The 23,442-nt window shown below is 35.1% G+C and overlaps 1 protein-coding gene across 18 annotated transcripts in view; it reads left to right on the plus strand.

Annotated features, from left to right (window-relative positions):
• LOC120770889 (ryanodine receptor) overlaps positions 1 to 23,442 on the plus strand; it is a 78,097-nt gene that overhangs the window by 15,612 nt on the left and 39,043 nt on the right. For 17 of the 18 annotated variants that reach the window (XM_040098534.1, XM_040098542.1, XM_040098543.1 and 14 more), the window contains exons 3-9: positions 7,283 to 7,486; positions 17,309 to 17,386; positions 17,487 to 17,675; positions 17,739 to 17,938; positions 18,016 to 18,190; positions 18,255 to 18,604; positions 20,050 to 20,174. In XM_040098534.1, the coding sequence (XP_039954468.1) occupies positions 7,283 to 7,486; positions 17,309 to 17,386; positions 17,487 to 17,675; positions 17,739 to 17,938; positions 18,016 to 18,190; positions 18,255 to 18,604; positions 20,050 to 20,174 (1,321 nt within the window). Of the gene's footprint in view, positions 1 to 7,282; positions 7,487 to 16,698; positions 16,717 to 17,308; positions 17,387 to 17,486; positions 17,676 to 17,738; positions 17,939 to 18,015; positions 18,191 to 18,254; positions 18,605 to 20,049; positions 20,175 to 23,442 lie in introns of those variants that run through there. The other variant, XM_040098550.1, reaches the window with a different exon arrangement.

The raw sequence follows: 23,442 nt of genomic DNA on the forward strand, positions 1-23,442 counted from the left end.
AATGTTAATTTCTGAGTCGCATTTTACCAAAAAATCATATAGATATACATGGTCTGTCGCAAAAGAAACAGGACTGTTAAAAAAAAAACAAAAAATTAATATTTTTCAAAAGTTATATTTTTCTATTCAAAGAAGTTTCCTTGTGCTTCCATACAGCGTTTAGCCAGGTCAATTAGAATTTAAAATGAGTGTTTAAGATCATTTTTCGGAATGCTCTTGAGAATATCGGTCGTCGCCTTTTAGATAGCTGAAATGTATTATCGTGTAGCAGGCGCCAGGACTCTGCCGCACGGTATTGTGGTCGAGCACGACGAATGCGTGACAAAAGACGCTTCATAACACCAAGGTAAAACACAGCATTAATCGTTTGGCCAGGTGGGACGAACTCTCGGTGTACAATACCCTCGGAATCGTAAAAATCAGCATTGCCTTTGTTTTTGACTTCTGAAGACGACCGACTTCTGATCGTCACAGAGGTCCTCACGACCTTCTTGGAATCTCTTAAACCACTCATGCACATTACTACGGGATAGGCACTGATCACCATAATCTTTTTTCATCATTTGAAATGTTTCAGTTAACGTTTTCCCAAGTTTAAAACAAAATTTTATATTTGCTCTTTGTTCAAAATGCATTTTACGACCGATGACCAAAAGCTGCTGTCACTTTTTGATCGATAACATCGATTTTAGTTATCCAATTGTCTTAAAATTGAATCTTGAATTGTCTGAAAAATTGAATCGAAATGTCAACAAGAGATCAAACTTTTTATTTCATATATCCACCTATAGGTGGCGCCAGCAGAAACAGTTATATTTAAAAAGTTCTGTTTCTTTTGCCACAGACCTTGTGTACATATGTACATAAAAAGAATATGAATTTATAAATGCTAACCACCTGTCTGTCAGTAACTGGCAGAAAACGCTTAAATTCAGAAAACTAGATAACGTAAATTAGGAAATATACAAGCCCCCGCTATTCAAATTAAATGTATGCATATCGATGTATTGTAAAATTGATATTTGTGCAAACATTGTTATTGATGGTACAGTTATTTCTAATTCCCTTATTATTTCTTTGACTATGCACGCTTTCTTACTTAGGCTTTGTGGTGCTTTTCCATGTGTGTACATATATACTGTATTTCTTTTCTGCTTTCAATCTGTAGTCCCGTTATGATTTCAAAGTAAATAAAGTCACGCATTCAATAGAAAATTTATATTTGTGCAATATTGATCATTTTGGGTAGGATCTCTCCGTAAGAAATGATTTAGATAGTAACATTTTGATTTTTTAATTCAATTAAATTTAAATTTGTTGCAGTTTGCTGGCAATACTTTTATTTTTTTATGATTTTTCGCGAAAATGCCTATTTCCGCCGAATTAAGTCCTAAGGAGAAGACTCAGATTGAGACAATGTCTGAGAGTGGTGCAAAAGTTGGTGAAATAGCGAAACAACTCCATCGTCACTGAAACACAATTACTAATTATTTAAAAAACCTGCAAAAATGCGCCCAAAATAATCGGAAGGGTGCGATTCCAAAAGTCAGTGCGCGACTAAGCATCATATCTGAGCCTTAGCTGCGACTAAAACTTTGAGTTGCGGGTAGATAAAGGCACAATTGAAATTGCCAATAACTAGGCAAAGGGTACAACAGATTTGCCGATAGGCGTTGTATTTGAAATATGATGCCAAAGTTCGGGTTCCAAAACTTCTACTCCGGCATAAGAAGGTCCGTCTTGCATTTTTCGAAAAATATAAGTTTTAGGAAAATGAGTTTAAAAAAGTGATCTTCAGTGATGAGAATGTGGATGGTCCAGATGGAAATCAGAAATATTGGCGTGAACCAAGGCATCCCCGGCAGACTTGCTATAGGCGTAACCATGGTGGTGGATCTTTCATGGTATGGGCAGCTTCTAGCTCAGTAGGAAAGTCTCCGATTTGCTTTGTATCTGCCCGGATTGTATTATTGTAATTGTATTATGTAAACTTATATGTATCATTTGCGGAAGTGTTTCATGGCGAAGACTGGATATTTCAACAAAATAAGTCATTTCTCGAGTCGAAAAGTATCCCGTTATTGGATTGGCCAGCTCTAAGTCCGGACCTGAATCCAATTGAGGATCTTTGCGGCATTATTTCCTCAAAAGAAGAGAGATTAAGAAAATAAAAAAAGTTGCCTGCATTTGATAAATTTGATGGACTTACTGTTTGACAACTACCTCACAATTGTATCAGACCGCCCACTTATATCTACAACTAGAGGACCCGTCTACGCTTCACTGTGGCTGATATATAGATAATACTACTACTAAATACCATATATATGATTTCTATTAGTTGGATTATAACTATTAGTTAATGAGATACAGCATTTTTGTGAAGCAACTTATGTTAGTTTACAACAAAGTGGATCACAAAGCATTTCGTTTGTTAATAAAGCACTGCGTTTTGGGGGGAAATACGGAATTTGGCCTCAGGGAGACTGGCGAAATGAGCACCGAGGACAATGGTGCTCTAAAGAGGCCAAAGCTCTGTGCAAAGTGGAAGCCTCGCAAGTTCATAATCCAACAAAAGCAACGAATAACTGATTCCGAGAAGTGTTTGAGTGCTTTTTAATCGTAATAAAACCGAATTTTTGCGTCGGTGTGTGACAATAGAAACATAGTTCCAGCATTTCCCACTGGAGTCCAATCGACAGTCATTTTATCGGACTGCACATGATGAGCCGGTCCTCATACTCAACGACTGATTGCTGAGCCAGTATTAATATACATATTTCACTGCATATTTGGTTGCAGTTCTTTTCTACTATTCCAAATAATTAGCAATTGTATTATTTTCGAGGAAGAATCTTTTTAAAATTGTACGCATATGTACATATATTCAAATAATTCCTACATATGTACATCAATTTTGAACAAATGCTTATTATTTGAAATATAATTTTTGTATTTATGAGTTGTATTAAATTTTGACATAAAGAGATAAAAGGTATCCTATGCCCTTACTCTGGTTCTAAGCTAACTCCCTACCAATTTTCAGCCAAATCGGTTCAGCCGTTCTTGAGTTATAAATGGTGTAACTAACAACAACTTTTTTTATATACATATGTGGCGGCCGACAGCACTCATTTGCCATCCCTGTCAAACAACGAGTCTCGCTCACCAGCCATTAAGCAAAATGACAGTTCAACAAGTCGGCCATTACGAAATCGAAGAAAGCAAACACTACAACCACGCAAAGATGACTCATTCCTTTTTACCTCAACCTTCTAAGCAACCAGACGTGCAACCAGACGTGCAGCGCTCCACCGTATTTTGTTCGTATTTTCTGGGAAACAGCTGTTAAAAATAAACAACTCGTTTCGTCAGTTTCTCGTTATCTCATTAATTGTTCGCCTTTGTGTTGTTTTTGGTCGGAATATTATTATACATAGTTCATCGTGTAAGTTGCTAGTGTGGAACATTTAAAAAAGTAACACTGAAGAAGTGACGTTTACTCTAATACCGCGCAGCTGCTGTTGTCTTGTTTTCATTCGTTTCTCTTTCCGGATGTTCTGTTATCACATTTGTGTAAGTGTTTCTGTTGATTATCGTCTTCGCATTTCGCATGAAATGAAACATGAGTGTTGATGAGGAGTTCAGTGCCGTATACCCACAATATTTCCATGAAAAGGATGATGAAAACAATGAAGAGAGCGATTATGATGAAGACGAAGTATGTATCTCTCAGGCAGAAGATGATACCGAACAAACTTTTGTTAAGATTGACCTGTCTGTTGTTGAAGTAAAGGAGGAGGAGCTGGTAACAAAATTTCTGTCAAAAGATTGTTGTAATAATAGATGTCATACACTGATACCACGGGAAATGATCGAGAGTACGCGGAACAATTGTTTAGAGATGTCGAAAAATGAACTTGATTTAGTGATACTAAGTCACATCGAAGGTGGAATTATGAGTAACGAAAAGCTAGAAAGTGTATACGCAAAGCTTGCTGGGCGGAAGAAATATGGACAGAGACAGGATACAGAAGTTATGAGGCATCGAAGAAACGGAAGGCAAAAACTAGTGAAGATGTTCTCAAACCAGACGAGGAACCAGGTCCATCTTCCTCAGGATCAACACGTAAAAAGATCTCAAGGAAAACGACAACAAAGAAAAATACATAAACTACTCAGCATTATTATTTTTGGCCCATAATACGTTTTTCTAGTGTATAATCATGTCTTTATAGCTTATAATTCAATGTATTTTGTTCATTACAAAAAAATTATATTATTTTGTATTTTTACTCTTCTTTCTCTACATTTTTAGGGAACTTTCAAACAAGTTATGACTTTTTGGATTCTATCACGTGAAAAAGCATCTCATCTTCCATCCGAATCAACTAAAAAGTGAAAATTGATTTTTTGACACCTAAGCCCCCTTTCCGTAGACTAGGTCACATATATAGATTTAAGTTTTTTTTTATTGTTTTTATTATTGTTATTGTTTTTTTTTTGTTTGAAGAAATGAAATATTCAAATGATTCTTACAAACATGAATTTTGAACAAATGCTTATTATTTGAAATATAATTTTTATATTTTTGAGTTGTATTAAACTTTGTCATAAAGAGATAAAAGGTATCCTATGTCCATACCCTAGTTCTAAGCTACCTCCCCACCAATTTTCAGCCTAATCGATTCAGCCGTTCTTGAGTTATAAATGGTGTAACTAACAACATCTTTCTTTTATACTATATATGTATATAGATTCTATTCTTCAACTCGCCACTACCCAAGTCAATGGAAATATGCTAAGATAATTATTAGTTAGCTTACTGGCGACATTCCCTAAAGTTTTAGAGAACGTTTCCTGTTTAGATGATCGAAATATATTACCCGAATGTCAGTTTAGGTTTAGAAGGGGACACGGAACACCTGGGCAGGGCCATCGAATTGTTAAAATTATCACGAGTGCTTTCAAATGCAAGCACTACTGTGCAGGGGTTTTTTAGATGTTAAACAAGCATTCGATAAAGTATGTCATCCAGGTTTACTTAATAGAAAAATGACTTCCAGCGCCTTACTATCTACTGATGAAGTCATTTTTAAGTAACCGTGAATATTATATCCAAGAAAAATTAGCATTTTCTGAGTTGTATTCATTGACATAGAAGATTAGAACCGAAAATGTCCTTCCGTAGAGCCATTTTACTACAATATCTGAAAGTGAAACTATCAAATACCTAAGATTTTATTTGGACAGAAGACTCACTTGGAAGACGCAAATATAGAGAAAATGAGGCAAACTTAAAACTAACAAGTAAGGAAGGGCTAAGTTCGGCTGTCACCGAACATTTTATACTCTCCCATGATAAAGTGATAATCGAGATTTCAGTATCCGTCATTTACATATTTTTCAAATACCGTATTTGTGTAAAGTTTTATTCCGCTATCATCATTGGTTCCTAATGTATATATTATACAGAGAAGGTATCAGATGGAATTCAAAATAACGTTATATGGGAAGAAGGCGTGGTTGTGAACCGATTTAACCCATATTTCGTACATGTCATCAGGGTGTTAAGAAAATATTATGTACCGAATTTCATTGCTATCGGTCTATTAGTTCCTGAGATATGGTTTTGGTCCATAAGTGGGCGACGCCACGCCCATTTTCAATTTCAAAAAAAAGCCTGGGTGCAGCTTCCTTCTGCCATTTCTTCCGTAAAATTTAGTGTTTCTGACGTTTTTTGTTAGTCGGTTAACGCACTTTTAGTGATTTCTAACATAACCTTTGTATGGGAGGTGGGCGTGGTTATTATCCGATTTCTTTTATTTTTGAACTGCATATGGAAATGCCTGAAGGAAACGACTCTAAAGAGTTTGGTTGACGGATTTCATACTCCTTAAATGTACAGCCTACACTGAAATCCTCCAAAATTATCAATCTATGACTTCAAGCATCATTGTAAGAGTTCTTTGGTATGTAAGCAACTTCGAAATCCTTGAAAACTTTTCCTCCTCGACGAACAAAGACCAATTATTAAGAAGAAGAAGTTATATACTAGGATAAGGTTACGTTCAATTATATTGTTGTCAACTCGAATCATTGTATCGGCATATAATGAATAAACACAATAATAATAATTCACACAGCCGAGATAACCTGATAAAAATGATGCGTTTTTCCTGTTTGAAAAACGTATGGAAAATGTTAAGGAAAAATTTCAAAAATATTTTCTTGTCTAAATACATTTATCTGTGTATGTATTGGTGAAAATTAAGAGATTGTTATTTTAGATTTGCACAATGAATCCAATGTTAAAAGCCAATACTCGCATTGCCTTAACTATTGGAGTAATTGGAGTACAAAGTTTACAGCACAGCAAAGTCCTGCAATATTTACTCCAATAACTCCAAAGGTCGTAGAGTTGACATAATATGATATAATAATATAACTTATTTAATAATATAACTTATTTATACATGAGTATGACAGCGTGATGAATGTTAATAAGTCGGTTAAACCCCACCTTCGCACGTGGCTGTTCATTGAACAGTTACCTCCGCAACGCCCCAATATCAAATAATGCCTATTTGATTCTAGCGAAGACTCAGTTTTCGTTGTTGCTTACATTAAACAGATGTTTCCCCAAAATTTTATAAGAAATAAGTTTGACAACTGATGATACAACTGGGGTTACGTTTTAACTTAATAATCAACGGGAAATTACTGCTGTCGGTATTGTGATTTGATTTCAAACACGGTCTGAGTTGGATTATATTGTGACACATCGATTAGCAGAAATTTTCGCAAACAGCGAGGAGAAGGACTGCGTAGAATATCCCTACACGAAAATGAACAAGAGTAGCAAATACAACGATCGCCTCACTTCATCATGACTAAATGAGAACACCAATTTCTTCCTTGTTAATATTCGGAGGGAGAACGGCAAGAATTTAGTAATAGCCAATAATAAAGAAAAACCATTCTACAGAATTCTTCATTGTCATCGGAAAATCCTTCCGTGCAAGATGTTGAGTAGAAATTCAATTCATTCAATTCCGTTTATGAGAACTTATTGTGACATGTGTAAAACATCTACTCAATGTACCCCTAAGCGAAGTATGTAGCATCACGCTATCAATAAAATTTAGTGCAAATATTACATTTGAGCGTTAATTTTACCTGATAAGTCTTTATTTTATTTAAGTATTCATTTTATAATTATTTATTATTTTTCTCTTATAATTTATTAATAATTGTATATTAAAACACGTATCATTTTCAGGAAGATATGGTTTGTCTCTCATGTACCGCAACTGGTGAACGCGTCTGTTTAGCAGCTGAAGGATTTGGTAATCGCCATTGTTTTTTGGAAAATATAGCGGACAAAAATATTCCGCCAGACCTATCCCAATGCGTTTTCGTAATTGAGCAGGCACTATCAGTTCGAGCATTGCAAGAATTAGTAACTGCGTCTGGATCAGAAACTGTGAGTTTTGAAAACTTATTACATTATAACGCGTCTACCAATAAGGATGACATATTTTGATAAATTTGATTTATTTTGTCAGTATGTTCAGTATGGTTTGCCATTTCATCATGCCACGTTTTTCAATTTGATATAATGCTTGAAAATTGTTCAAGATTATCGCGCAAAGTACGATCTTCTAAGATGAGGCCAATTTTTGGCTTCGTCAAAAACAAAAATGTCTCTATTGAGGTTATAACACGATGTTCTTTCCGGAATTTCATGAAATTGACGCGGACGATTTCTATTTCCAACAAGGCGATGCGCCGCCTCATGTTTCACATCTAAACATAGACACATTGCGTACAATGCTTGACACCTCGCTAATGTCGAGAAATGACCCAGTCGAATGTCCGGCAAGATCATGCAATTTTACAAATATATTCATATGTAATAATCGCAAGCGCATAATATTAATATCATAAGTAAGGTCGTGTTTAGTTCAGGTGTAATCTCACATTTTATACTCTCGCAATTCACAAAAAGGGAAATATTTTCAGGTGCTGCAAAACTTTATATTAAAAACAACTAAGGAAGGGCTAAGTTCGGAGCCAACCGAAAGGGAAATTCCTTAGGAGGTAAATAGTCCACTAGAGGATCGGAATCCAAGCAATTTTATATATGCATATACTATATATAACTCATACACTGGCCGACATGAAAATGTTCGAAAATGCTGATATTAGTTATATGGGAGCTAGGTCCAATTTTAGCCCAATTTTATTTATTCTAGGCACAAAGATACACTGTTATGCAAAAACAAGTTCTTTAATATTCATTGAGATAACTAAAATATTGGCCGATACATGCAGTAAAATTCTTGAAAAAAAGTTACTATCGACAGGAAAGGATTCTCTCTGAATTTCAATTGTATATCCCATATATTGACTCATACTTTCGGTGAAAAATCAACTATAGATACTGGGGTCTACATATTCGGTACCTAGGGGCTTGAGGATGGAGCCATGTAGAAGTTCACACATGCGAGGAAAGTAATCTGAACGCCGTTCACTTGGGAGTGGCGAGCAACGATCCTTTCACAGAGGGTTCAAGCAGCTCACGACTTCCGGTCTTAAACCAAGTATCCTCTGGGTAGCCCAAAAAACATCCGTGTGAAGGCAAGCAAAAGTGAGAAGGGTTGTGCACTGGGTTTGAGACCCGCTACGTAAAAAACACTACCAATAAAAAGAAGAAAACAGCCACGAATGAGAGACCCCCTTTCTGACTACGACCAGTGAAGACGTATTAAGGATTACGATTTAAGAGCATGACCTTAGAATATCCGGTCCCTTAAGTGGGGAGGTTCTACTGCCCAGCTAGTTGATGCCCTCATTAGAATAAATGATGACATCACCGCCGTCCAAGATATACGTCCATATAAAGGAGCGCAAATTCGGTGTTGGAGCGAGATTCCGTCGCTGAGTACCCCGGTGGATGAACGTCTAGTCACAATCCGCATCAAAGCGAAGTTATTTAACATATCGAGCATACTCTTGTCAGAACCGCCAGAGGTGATCTAGAGGCTGATGCTCAAAGCATACAAAAATTATAGAGGAACACTTCTCCAGCAAGCTGAATGGCAGTGAAGGCATAACATCAGGAGATGGTGAACCCGATTCTCTAATCATGTCTTCATGGTCTTCGAATGGTAATTACCCGTCTAAAGAACAATAAAGCGGTGGGGGCGGTGGATTACCGGCCGATTTATTCGAACATTGCGGCGAAGAGCTTATAAGGTGCATACATCAGTTTCTTTGTGGAATATGGTTGGACGAAAGCATGCTCGAAGTTTCGAATTTAAGTGTGCTCTGCTCACAATCTGCACCAACTATCGTTGGGTGAACCTTTTCAACATCGCATATAAGATTATATAGAGCGTATTGTGGGAAAGATTGGAGTCCATCGTCAACAGACTGATTGAACCACCTGGAAAATCAACAACTGACTAGCTATTCACTATGCTCAAATCTTGGAAAAAATCGTGAAAAGAGAATCGACACACACCAGCTCTTCGTCGATCTTAAAGCTGCTTTTGACAGTACGAAAAAGAGCTGCTTTTATATCTGAATTTGGTATCTCCGCAAAACTAATACGGTTGTGTAAACCGAGGTTGCGCCGTTCGATACCAAACGTAGTTTTATACAAGGTTACTCCCCATCGTGGCACTTCTTTAATTTAGTGCTGAAGAAAATAATTCCAGCTGCAGAGTTTAATCGAACAGATACAATCTTTTATAAAAGTGTACTGATATCATTGGCCTCAACATTCGCGCCATTATTTCTGACTGGATAGGGAAGTGAAGCAAATGGGTCTGGCAATGAACGAGGGCAAGACGAAATATCTCCTGCCATCGAACAAACAGTCGTAGTGACTTGGCTCTAAGGTCACTGTTGACATTCATAACTTCGAAGTCATAGATAATTTCGTCTATCTGGGAACCAGTATTAACACCAACAACAATGTCAACCTCGAAATCCAACGCCTCCTTCCTCTCTCCCTCCCTTGGTACGGTTTTACCCCACAATATGAATTACTTCTTAATTTGTGTACTGGAAAGTGAAAGAACCAAATGGAATCTAAAATTGTGCTATTTGGGAAGTAAGAAAAAAAATTTCGCACTTAATGTCAATAAAATATGGCATATATTGACCGACATAATCGCTGGAAAACAAAATGAATGGAAATCCCTAAATCCCCTATATATGAGCTAGGATTGCATTAACTTTTGACAAAACTTAAATATATTAGACACCGACATAACCGAAAATCCGATGCAATAAAAAAAGTTGTTTATAGTATACGTGATATAAACTAATGTATATCCAGTATATATGTTCAGTAAATTTTCTTAAGGTATCTTACATGTTAACCGTTATATACGATACAGATCCAAAGGGAAGTTTGATATTGGGTAAATAGGGGGCTACGGGTAGTATTACCCGATTTTATCCAATTTTGACATTATGACATAGCAATATCAAAATCATTATGTCATATCATTAGATTAATAAGATAACTCACAGATTGATCAAACTAGAATTTACCATTTTTACCCACTTTAGGTACCAGAACACAAATTTGCAAGGAAAAAACGATCTCTAAAAAATAGAATTTAAAATTTTGTTATATGGAAAGTAGACGTGGTTGTATTACGATTTCGTCCATCCCTTCCATCCTAATTGTGAAATGCTTCTGACGTATTTATTTTTTTAGTCAGTTATCGCACTTTAAACTGATTTCAATAAACCTATATAAAGGGTGTGGTTATAATGAGATTACATACATTTTAATACAGTCAAAGTTTTGTTCTGAGGAAATTAAGTTAAAATGATTTGTGAGATATTTACCTCAAACTTATTTTGGGGCAGAGCCAGGCCTATTTAGTACCAACCTCCATTGGATGGAAGGAACACATGTATGATGTATCTGTATGTATGTAGGAAGTTTCATCAAGAAATCTCAAGTTGTCGCTAGAACGGACAGACAGTCACTCGAATTTCAACTCGGCTTGTCATTCTGATCTTTTATTTATACAATATTCCACATTAATTTCGATTATTTTTTGGTGATGCAAACATCCGTTAGGTGAACAAAACTATTATAACGTTAAAGATTCGTGATACCCGGAGCTAGAAAACTAAAAACTCAAAACAGAAGTTATCATTGTACTAAAACATAATTCATAAACTAATTGAGACTGATGTTTCAGGGGCACGGTATTATTCAAAACTACGTAAGCGAAGCAGTTCTTTATAAATTAATCTAACGAATTTCAATGCTAATGTTTTCGAACTTGTGGTGATGTGAAGAAATTAAAATCACTTGAGGGAACATTCCTGCAGATGCTATTTAAAACCATATCAAGAATACTACATATAACTATGTGACAACACCCAACTTCCGTAAAATAAAAAAAATGTTACTATTACCGTTACGTACGTTACTTTCTTTCATTTTCACATAAAATAACATTACTTTAAAATGGCTGCTTCAACGCAGTTTGTTAGCTTTAATAGAAAATAAAATATATGTATGATCCAAGCAATATAAAATTTAACTTTTGTTTTAAGATCAATAAGTCATTTACTTTAAAATAAAATATTAAACATAAATATTTAATTATTTTACCTTTTTCTTCCTTTTTATGTTCGGTATGCATGTGCACTTTCCTCAATAACTTCATCTGGTGATAAAATAATGCTAATAAAAATTTCTTCCCAATACAACTACTTCAATGGTGCAGGTCATGGTAAAATTTTATATAAATTGGAAATATTCTAAAATTTAACCAAGTATTTAGCATTTTAAGTGGATTTTTTAAACAAAAATTTTATTGGTTGAAAGTATTCAAATCATAGGTTATTTTAAATTAAAAGTCAGCATTCTGAGAAATATAGTACTTAGTATATGTGACAGCATGAATTGCGTTTATATTAACCTTAATCAGAAGATTACCAATATTTATTTACAGTGTCAAATGTCCATGTACTTATATGTACATGTATATATCCAAATTTCCCGCATGTTTCAGAAATAATGTTGCAAATAGTCTTCGAAGTAAATCGAAAACATGAGTGGCACTCTATCGTACTATTTTCCATGTCGGCAGCTCATATCGACAGAAATCAACGTTTTTTTCCGTTCAAATGAGTTTCTTACTCTCTTTCATTAAAATATTATTTAAATAATTCAAAATCACAACCAAATGTTGTAAATTATAGAAATATATATGCAAGTATATTCAATGCATAGGTCTAAAAAAATGTTTGCTTGGAGTCGATAGTGTTATGTCATAGTTTGGTTAAATAACTATTATAGCTTACAATATGTCATACGAAGTGGTTAAAATTTTAAAATGCAGCACTCGCAGTTTCTATTGTTACTGATGACGCTCTTCGTCCTAAAGATGTTTTCAGAAATTTCTGTGGGGTATTAATAAACTTTGAGCACAAACTGTATACTTGTACAATGGATTCAAATCTTGATTTCCAGATGGCCAGCCTTCTGCATTTATGAAACCAGTAATATTGTTCTCCATCGAAGGGATTATTGGTTAACTGCTTTACGACTCTTTTTAAAACATCCCGCTTGTTAAGTTTTACCCCAGTTTTAACCTCATTTTCACAAAAGTCTTGATATTGATTTCCAGAACGACCACTTCTCTTTCTGTCATCAATGATTAATAGTGCGGAACCCAAGCAATTTCAAAATTTAAAGTTTTTTGCTCATAAGTATCCATTGCACTTTTTCTGCGAATTGTCCTCGCTATAAAAATTGTAAACTTTGTAACAAAATATATGACAAGACAACTGTAATTAGTGAGGCGATGATCTAGAAATTAAATAAAAAAACTTAATTACTTAAAAACACCATCGAATCAAGAATGATTTGCCAAAATTACGAAGAGTTAGTTTAAAAAGTGAAGACAGTTTTTGATGAAGTATTACGATTATTCTAAAATGAAAGGATCTAACCTTTAAAAAAAATTTTAATTAAATTAGTATATGCATGTAGCAGTAAAAAAGAAAGAATCAAGAATTTATCACGGTACTTAATGTATTATAATGCATACCTTTTAGCGGTATTAAATTATTGTAGGTCTGTGTTGTATTATATCATAATTTTGGTTTGGTTTCAGATATAAAGTCAATTTTCATTTAAGGAGGCAAATAAGTGCATGTACGTATTTATATGAGTATGCTAGGAGATCAAGGACAACATTATATTAATGATTTGTTCCATCTACTTAGACTAATAAAGAGACTACTTTAAGAATAAAAGTTATTTATTTTTTTATTGGACTAATAGCTGACAACGCAGCCGTTGTCCTGCGTGAAATTATGTGTTTTGAAATGAAAACAAAGTTGAATTTAACATTTCATTTCTTTTTTTCAATGTTACGCAGCTTGATAAACAACATTTTTTGGTTTTTGTTCCGGTGTACAAAAAATATGGTTTTCCAACTAGTAACCACGCCACGTATATCTGGCCGTGTGAAAAACATAGCATTTCCAAATTTATGCCACACACAATGCAACTATCCTTGTGTCCTGTAGATTGTCACGTTCTAACTGAAATGGTAAATCGTTAGAACTCAAAGGAATTCGTAGAATCAAGCATTCTGCCACATTGTATTCGATAGCTGCGTCACAATCAATGGGTTTCATTACACAGTTTCGGCGCATGAAAATTGCGAAACATAATGACGACAGATCCAAGTTTGAGACGCAAATGATGCGGAGGCATACCAAGCCTCTCCAAAGAATTTAGAAATTTCACTCGATAATTCACGGTTAATAAACGGCAGATGGAATTGATATCAAACCACCGGAAGTATCAACCGGAATTGACCCATTTCCAATTCTTAGCGAATAGGATATAAAATGTCTTCGGCAATGTCATTTTTGTTGGTATCCCATAATTGACGCGGGTTTGAAGGTTGATATATCAAAATGATCATCGCGAAAAGTGTGCGACCTTCATTTGCATTCGAAGTAGCTATTGCATCGTATATCGTTTGATTCCAGCAATTATCATGTTCCAGCAATTGTAATTGCTGGCTTGCTTCTCCAAAACTTGCACACTCCGTACCATTCACAGTACGCAATGACTCAAATGAAGTTGAACCGTGTCAATTAATCAATAGCCATCGAAGGTAGAAGCAATCGTTGTTTTTTCGGGTGGATTGTGTTAATTCGTCCTAATGCATTAGTTGAGAACATACCTGGATGTCCATCTACTGGTTGGCCTTGCTTTCTGTGTAACTATTTGTTCGACGATGCATTCCATGTATAATATCAGTACAGTTCCGAATAGAGCAATGTTCCTGCAAACGGATCACTGACGAAAGTTGAGAAAAAACTCGTCAATGTTAATTTTGTTGCTGGCGGTGTTTCCACTGGCTGTACTGTATTCTCTGGGTTGAAATACAGTCTTTGGACATTCTCCAAATTAACTGCGAGACGCACAACATCCGAAAAACGTTCATAAATTGCAAAAGTAAATATCCTACAAAGCGCTTTATTACAGTTCACGTATCGACCGTATCGTTCAAGACCAATACCGCCATGTTGCTTCCTTTGGTGACGTACTTACAAACGTATTTTATCGATTTCACAAAACTGCAATACTCAATATTGATATGAGTTTTGAATGTGAACTCTTCTAAATTGAATGCTGAATGTTCTGCCAATATCGTCTGGTGGGCGACGCCGATGGAGTGGATATCCATCATTTCCAGTTTGTGTTTCCGAAAGAAAAGCGCGTGGATAGTGTTTCGCGCATTTATTGTCAGACATACAAACCGAAATGGTAAATTAACCATATTGGTTTTCATCACTTCGTATAATACTGGACCTTTCTCTGCATCAGGAATTTCCGCAGAAATGATTTCATCAATTTGATCTGGTGGAACCACCATCCAAAGAAGAATATGTGCGCGCGGCACACCTCACTTTTGCCACTTAACAGAGTACATCTAGCAAATACGTTGCTTCACGATAAAGTCCGTCAAACATCGCAACTGTTGTTTGAAAAGTCGTGCTGTGACATCGTGACGATCGCTTGCTGATTGACTGCGATCCATAATTCCTCACGTATGTATGTCATCGCATACTGGGAGTACTCGGTCATGTGCCTTGGGCTGCCAATGTACAAGTATGATGATGCCAAAAAGAACGCCGACCGATAGTAGAGCGACCTCTTTGTGACATCGTAACAAATTTCAGTCTGTATGTGATCACTTTGTGTGAAACATACATACAGTTTTCACTGAATAATTTTCAATATTTTTTTTTTTTTTTGAATAGCTGGGATAAAGAAAGCAAACGACAAATTTGAACGATTCAAATAATTAAAAACCAAAACAAAAACAATTGAAAAAAAAAATTTATGAAAAAAAGTTACTTTTTGGAATTTTCCAATTTTCCTACTTTTCCTCACGATAAGCATACGGTTTTTTGGCAATATTACGATTCTTTTGGCGCCGCAATTTGATGGTACGGATGGATGGAGGAGGTCCTCAGGATTAAAAAATTTATACACATATACCCTCCTAAGACTCATAGTTTTCGAGATATTTCTATTTAAAGTTCAAAAATTTGTAAAAGTAATGCTCGTTACTTGGCTATGTTTAACCCACTTTTCACACATTTTTCAATTAATATATGTATATTTAATTACACTGTACACATTCAAATATATCCAAAATTTACCCTAATTGTGTATTTTTTAAGAAAATAAATATACTTATAAACTATTTCGCAAGTTCAAACTTTCAAGAGTTTACATATGTTTACATTTATAACAAATAGCAGTGTTGCCATACTTTGTCTCCTGATAAAATAATCAAAAATTTATTTAACATTTTAACGATTTACGAACTTAAATTGTATTTAGCCTTGACGATGCCGAAGGCCCCAGTGCAGAAAGTAGTTCGACACAAAGGAACTATGAACACCCCAGTGTTGGACCGATGACCGTCAGTACAGAAAGTAGTTCGACACAAGAGAACTATGAACACCCCAGTGTTGGACCGACTTTATTTATCAAATAACATAAGATACAAAACCCATTTGTACTGCTTTCTCTATATATGTTAAACAGAAAATTTTTTAATAATTTTTTCAAAACACAATATGCGGCAACTCTGTTGTTTGTCATGTCATGTAAATAAAAATGAAATGAGAGTGAATTGCATACAAAATTGTGGAACTTTAAATACAAATATCTCGTAAACTATAAGTCTCAGAAGGGTATATGTGTATGCATTTTTTAATCCAGAGATCATCCTCTTTCAGATTATACCCTCAAATCGCGGCGCCAAAAGAGTCCTAATCGTGCAGGTTTTTTTTTATTTCTAAACCTTCCCCGATCCAGCTTGAAAGTTTTTTCCACTTTCAAATAGAAATAACGATAAATTATAATTCTTTTATGTCGTCCACCATCTTTTTTCATTGCTTTGACCTCCATTCCTGTGCCTACTATGGAGTTACTCAAATATTGTTACGCCAACGTTTTATTTTTAAAATTACGCAATTTGAGATCTCTGTTTTACTGATAACACATAATTGTCATATACCATATACAACAAAGTATACTATACAAAGTTTTCGACGGCATAGAGCTGGACAGAAATTGTGTGTTTAATTCAAAGGGCTTCAATAGTGAAATGTTTCTCTCTGACTCTCTAAGTAAGAAGTAAACTCCTAATAAGAAACCGTATACTTGAAATAAATTAAGCTGTATTAATATCTGATTATTTCCCAATGCCACATAAGTAACAAGTAATCGTAGCATGTTGTTAATCCAATTTTTGACAGTGAGGCAGTGTCTTCAAACTTTTACTTACATATGTATTTTAATTTAATAGTTGTAATTTAGTTTGGCATTTAACAGTAATTCTATTTAGCAAAACAATCTAAAAATATAAAACATTTATGAAAAAATAGTTGCATGAAATGTAAATAGTCGGTGTTAATTGGTGAAACTCATACTTTTTATCTCCACGTCATTCGTCATATGTTATGTCATAGCCTTGTAGATGCATCCATCTTATAAAAGTGAAAAGTGCGTCCGATTATTTTTGATTATATAAGTATCCTTATTCTATTTTCTTCAATTCAATTATTACGAAATTTATATATATACATACATAAATATGTGTTTAAGAAATTAATCATATGTATCATTTGCATACAATTTTAGCATTGTGTACTATTGCTTGATTCGTAATTTATAGCCTTTTTATACATGAATGCACGCACTTGCCTTGCTTACTTCCAGGGAAAAGGAACTGGTTCTGGTCACAGGACATTGCTTTATGGTAATGCTATACTTTTGCGGCATCACAATAGTGATATGGTAAGAATACTGCACGTAATGGTATATCAGCATTGTTAAATTTTAAAAAGTAGCAATAAAACAGTTAGTTTTAAATATTAATTTCTTTAATTTTCGGTAGTACCTAGCATGCCTTTCCACTTCTTCCTCAAACGATAAGCTGTCTTTTGACGTTGGATTGCAAGAACATAGCCAAGGTGAGGCTTGCTGGTGGACAGTACATCCTGCAAGTAAACAAAGGTCTGAAGGCGAGAAAGTACGAGTGGGTGATGATCTAATTTTAGTTTCTGTAGCCACCGAACGATATTTGGTATATACCTAACTTCAAACAAACCCTTTACTATTTAATACTATTATATTTTCTAATCAATAGCACACCACTAAAGAAAACGAACAGTCAATTGTTAACGCCAGTTTTCATGTAACACACTGGTCGGTTCAACCTTATGGTACTGGTATATCACGAGTTAAATATGTTGGATATGTTTTTGGCGGTGATGTTTTACGATTTTTTCATGGCGGTGATGAATGTTTAACTATACCAAGTACATGGGGTCGTGAAGCAGGCCAAAAGTAATTTCTAAATGTTATATTTTGTTAACTCTTTTATAAATATGCGTACTGTTTTCCAACAATACTTTTTACCTCAGCATTGTTGTGTATGAGGGTGGCTCAGTAATGTCGCAAGCTCGTTCGTTATGGCGTCTCGAATTGGCACGCACTAAATGGACCGGTGGCTTTATTAACTGGTACCATCCAATGCGCATACGTCATATTACCACTGGACGATATCTTGGTGTGAACGAAAATAACGAATTAGTTTTGGTAGCTAGCTAAGCCTTACGCTATGCTTTCGTTGATATATAAATTGTATTTTTTTATTGAATAGGTGAAAAAAGAGGAAGCATCTATTGCATCAACGACTTTCTGCTTAAGACAGGAAAAAGACGACGAGAAAAAAGTACTGGAGGACAAAGATCTAGAAGTTATCGGTGTACCTATCATTAAGTATGGTGATACCACTGTTATTGTGCAACACTGTGAGTCCAGCCTATGGCTCAGCTACAAAAGCTATGAAACTAAGAAAAAGGGTGTCGGCAAAGTGGAAGAAAAACAAGCAATTCTCCATGAAGAGGGAAAAATGGATGATTGTTTAGATTTTTCACGATCTCAAGAAGAGGAATCCAAAACTGCGCGGGTTATTCGAAAATGCAGTAGTCTTTTTACACAATTCATCAAGTAACTATAGTAGTGCATTTTATAATCATTAAGTGTTTAATTGTGGAAAACAAAATTAATATCGTGGTATTAACTTTACAGTTTAACTCAAAACTGATTCTACTTAATTTTTATCATGTTTTGATTTGATTTTTATACTTTCGCATGTTGTTCAACAAATAATAATAGCATTGCTCACCTAACCGCAGTAAAATTAATCGAAATAGATACAGTGTTATATACATATGTGTATTAATACGTCTGTCCGTGGAAACGATAATTTTAATAATTATGTAAATTTTAAAACTAATTTCGCAAGTTATGTCTCTAATTTTCTTCAAATTCCAGCATTTGTTTGCAATATTACCTACTTATCAATAGCTGCCTTCGATTCGCCATTTCCCTGCTCACTTCTGCTCTATTGTCAAAAAAATTACTTATAAAATCAGCAACAAGTTTACGAGTTGAATTAGTAATATTTGTATGTGTAAAACATAAGACATAAATTAATTAAAGTAATTTATAGAAAACAGAAATAACGTTTTTTAACGCTATACAAAATTTTCCTTACTAAGAATTTTAAAACTACTGTGCATGCAACAGAAAATAAGTTTAGTTTGTAACATACAAGGCTTGTCCAGAAAGTAATAGGACTGATTTTCTTCCGCCGCGACTGTACTTCGAAGCGTACGCGCAACGACTGGATTCGGTAGAGCGCGATCCTAGCTAGCGAACCAGCGGCTGGTTAGTCCTCTCCGAGCACCTAGAGAGGCAGGACAAACATTTTCGCGCAACGTGTTTCAGTGAGTTGTGCAAAGGCATCGTTCACCATGAATTTGTTCCTCCTTGGCATACCGTCAACGCCATGTTTTACGTGGAAGTCCTCAAGAGACTCAAAAGAAGGGTTGATCGGGTCCGACAAGACATCGCAGCCGATTGGAAGTTGCACCACGACAACGCCCCTGCTCATACCGCCTTTCTTGTTAACCGCTACCTAAACAAGGCTGCATCACAACGCTCCCGCAGCCGCCTACAGCCCAGATGTGGCCCCCGGACTTTTTTGTTTCCTTTCCTGAAAAGGCCGATGAAAGGGGATCCAAGCAGCATGCACCTCGGCTCTCAATGCTATTCCGGAGAATACCTTCCGTTGCGCTTTCAATGCTTGGCGCTGGCAGCGCTGCATCCAAGCAGAAAGAGCCTATTTTAAAAGTTTTTAAAGAATAGTATTGATTGATTCAATACATTTTTTTAAATCGACTAAGTCTTATTACTTTCGGGACAAACCCCATTGATTTGAGCTTCTCATATAGTTTGCTCAATTCCCTTTGCGAATCGAAGCCGTCTAATACTGCATAAGTTGGAACAACTTTCTTGCATTCATTAAGTGCATATCATTCGGAGTTTAAAAGTAGATCCGGCTAAAATATATGTCAAAAATTTAAATATTAACTTTTTAATAATTATAGTGCTTTGGAAACACTACAATCTAATCGACGACATTCAATATTCTTTCAAAAAGTAAACTTAAACGAAATGGTCATGTGCCTTGAGGATTTAATCAATTACTTTTCGCAGCCTGAAGATGACATGGGTAAGTAATATCAATGAAATCATTATTTTTATGCAACAGAAAATAAATACATATGTACGTATATATGTATGTATCACGCATTTATTGCCACCTCATATATTAATGACAGATACAATGCCCCACAAAAGTATTCAGAAAATTAATTTCAAGATAGAAATTGCCTGCAATTCTTACAAAAGTTTTATGCCCGGTTTCACAGTCCATGCTCAAGTTGTACCCAAATAAAATCTGAGCTAAGCATTGTTGCAGACCGAGTAGTCGTTTGCGTTTCACAGTCAATGCTTAATTTCTATAAAATTTTATTATGATATATGGCTACGTTATGTGCAACATATGTTTTACAAATGTCATCCAAAAAATATGTTTGAAATATTTAAATTATAACGGGCAATACATAACTTTCCAGTTATATCGAAAATGGAAGAAAACAACAAAAGAACCCCGAATTTCAGCGCTAGCCAGTTGGAGCAGCAATTGGAACTGGTGAAAATCCTTATCCGATTCCATATTTTTTCACACAAAATAATTTCTTATTTCTTATTATTCTTCTTTTGACAAATAAATGAAAATTCAAAACAAAAATCAGCTGTTACTTAAGCACTGCTTAAGTCTCCCATTTTCAGTACTTAAGGATAACTTAAGTAGGGACTGTGAAACCGGGCATTATTATTACTAAAATAAGTTATTTAATTACTGTATTGTAGTTTTTTTAAACCCAAAAAAATAAGTTTTTATACGTGCCATTTCAACAATTTATTTAACTAATATACACTCAATAAATAAGCATAAAAAATTAATTTTGTATTCGTCTTGAATGTAGTATTTATTTATAAAAAAAAAAAAAACTTACCGATTAATTAATTTCAACATTTCAAAAAATTCGCGAAATCAGTGATTTTTCGGTGGGTTACACTGAGACGATCCCTTAACGTAACGGAGACAAAATAATCGGATTCTACAAAATTTGTTAACATAAATTGCTAATAGCTAAGAATGCCGATGCGATGTCAAGTTCATACTTAAAGTAGTTCAAATTCATATTTTTGTTAAAAATAAGTTTAGTTTCTGATTTTTAGTCAGAGTTAAAAATTTATTTGATAGTTTGAATAAACTTCCAAAATAAAATTTTGCAAAGCAAAAATCTTTTTACAAACACAAAGGTTTGTCCACCACATTGGTTTGACTTAATTTAATAGCTCTCTGATAACAAATGTTATATGTATCAACCTCTATGTATCATTACTAAGAATTGGTTACACTTCGAGACGTCTATGTAACTACGCTGATGTTATACACCTCATTTTTCCCCATTATAATTAAATGAAATTATGGAAAAAAACTCACTTATTTCATCCACACTCCCCACAATTTTATTTTCTTTATTCATTTTCGTGTTGTCGGAAAAAAACGCAGTCGACTAAAGCAATTTGGATAATAAAAATGTAAGCAGCTTTGGAAATCAAAAAAGTCACTTTTTTTAATGCACAACATTTGTCCAATCCGCAAATTGCCCTCAAACTGGGAAGATCTGAAATGGTTGTTCGAAATGTCTTTATGTGACCAACCGAGTGCAAATTTTAAGAGAAACCGGAGACATAAAATAGCAAAAAACGAGCAAGCGTCCAAGTTTATCGAAGATACATAAAGAGCAGATATCGGCAGTTGCATAAAAGTATATGCACTGACATTAAATCTTGATTCTTGATGGTTTGAGCTTCTCTTGACAGAATACTTTCAAAAGGCTAATTATGAAACCACTCATATTCTATTTAAAACCACTTTTAATAATGAAATAAAGTACATTTTAATAAATAATTAAAATAATAACATAAATTTAAGAACCTACTGGATTGATTTTAAGCAAACGTAGGTGAATGTAACCTTACATCCCTACATTGCAGTGGGAAATCAGACAAAAATCACAGCTGCAAGGCAATTTTAAATGCCATTTTATGCTTTCATCACCAACCTATATGTTGTTATAAAACTTTTCGAGAATAATTCCTTGGAGTAGTGCCGGACGAAATCTATTCAAGCCTCAAGATTCCAAATGTTTGGACAGCAGTTTCTATTTCGAAACTTTTAACCAAAGTATCGTTCAGACTGTCAGATATGTAAATTATTCAAATGTATTGTTCAATTTTAAAATTATTTTATTTGCCGTCATCTCGGCTTAGTTGTCAAGCATAAAGTGCCACTTAAAATTATTCCTAACTTAGCTCAAGCCACCAACCCGCATCGCGTTGTGGCTCCTCTGCTGACGTTTTGCTGACCTTGCGCCTCGTGCATGGTGTTTGTTTACTTTGATGTCTGGCCAATGTTCTCACGCAAAATGTGCTGACTTAGCGACATGTGCAGAGTGGTAGGCTCTTATTACGACGGGAATTAGGGTGTGTCGTTTCCTCGCGATAACTCCTCCCCTTCTAAATGGGGAACGTCCTCGGTCCTCAAAGAAGCGGTTTTAATTGCAGCTTCAACGGATTTGGCTATGATAATCTCTCTCTTGGTCCTCCTTATCCTGAGAAGGACGTAAACAGTGAATGCCATGATTAATAAGACACCAAAGGCTGAGAAACCTGTAACGTGGCCATAATGGATTGATCTCTGCAGGTGATTGATCCTTTGAACATTCTCTAGATTCACATGGTGAAGGTAAGAAGCGCTTAATATTTCTGTGTGCTGCGTCAAGTTGATTGTAGAAGCCCATGGAGTTTCAGGTTTTAGAGGCAATGTAGAATTCTCGTTATAAAAAGTCGTACCATTAATCTTTACGTTGTTTTTGAAGACCACGAGGTATGTTCCGTTGACCGTAATAGGGACCTCATTATTTTCCTTGATGACAGCCAATTGGTCATTGATGACAACAAGGCCGTCACTTATCGGTGAAATTGGTGTGAGGTTGTTAAATGTTGTACTGCAATGAGCGGTGTTGCGAGTCAGTAGTTGCAGAGCGCATGATGTAGTCGGAGATGGTAAGCAAAACGTTGGTGTTGTGTCGCTGCAGTTCTTTACGGCCACGGTATGGTTATAACACTTGGCTAAGATGGATTCTTCAAGGTGCAGGATTTGGTGGCCATGAGCTACCGGTAAAATAGTAATTTTCTTACATCTAAACATAGGAATCGGATATCTTATTAAAAAGTAAATTATGTTATTATACTGTAATATCTTAATTCTAGCCACTGCCATAACATCGGCCACGGTAAGGTCAGTGAAGTGCTCGTCTCCTGTTATGAAATTTATTTCGTTACTGTCTAAGAGAATGGGA

Source organism: Bactrocera tryoni, chromosome 3 (genome assembly GCF_016617805.1).
Source record: "Bactrocera tryoni isolate S06 chromosome 3, CSIRO_BtryS06_freeze2, whole genome shotgun sequence".
Taxonomy (NCBI): Eukaryota; Metazoa; Arthropoda; class Insecta; order Diptera; family Tephritidae; genus Bactrocera; species Bactrocera tryoni.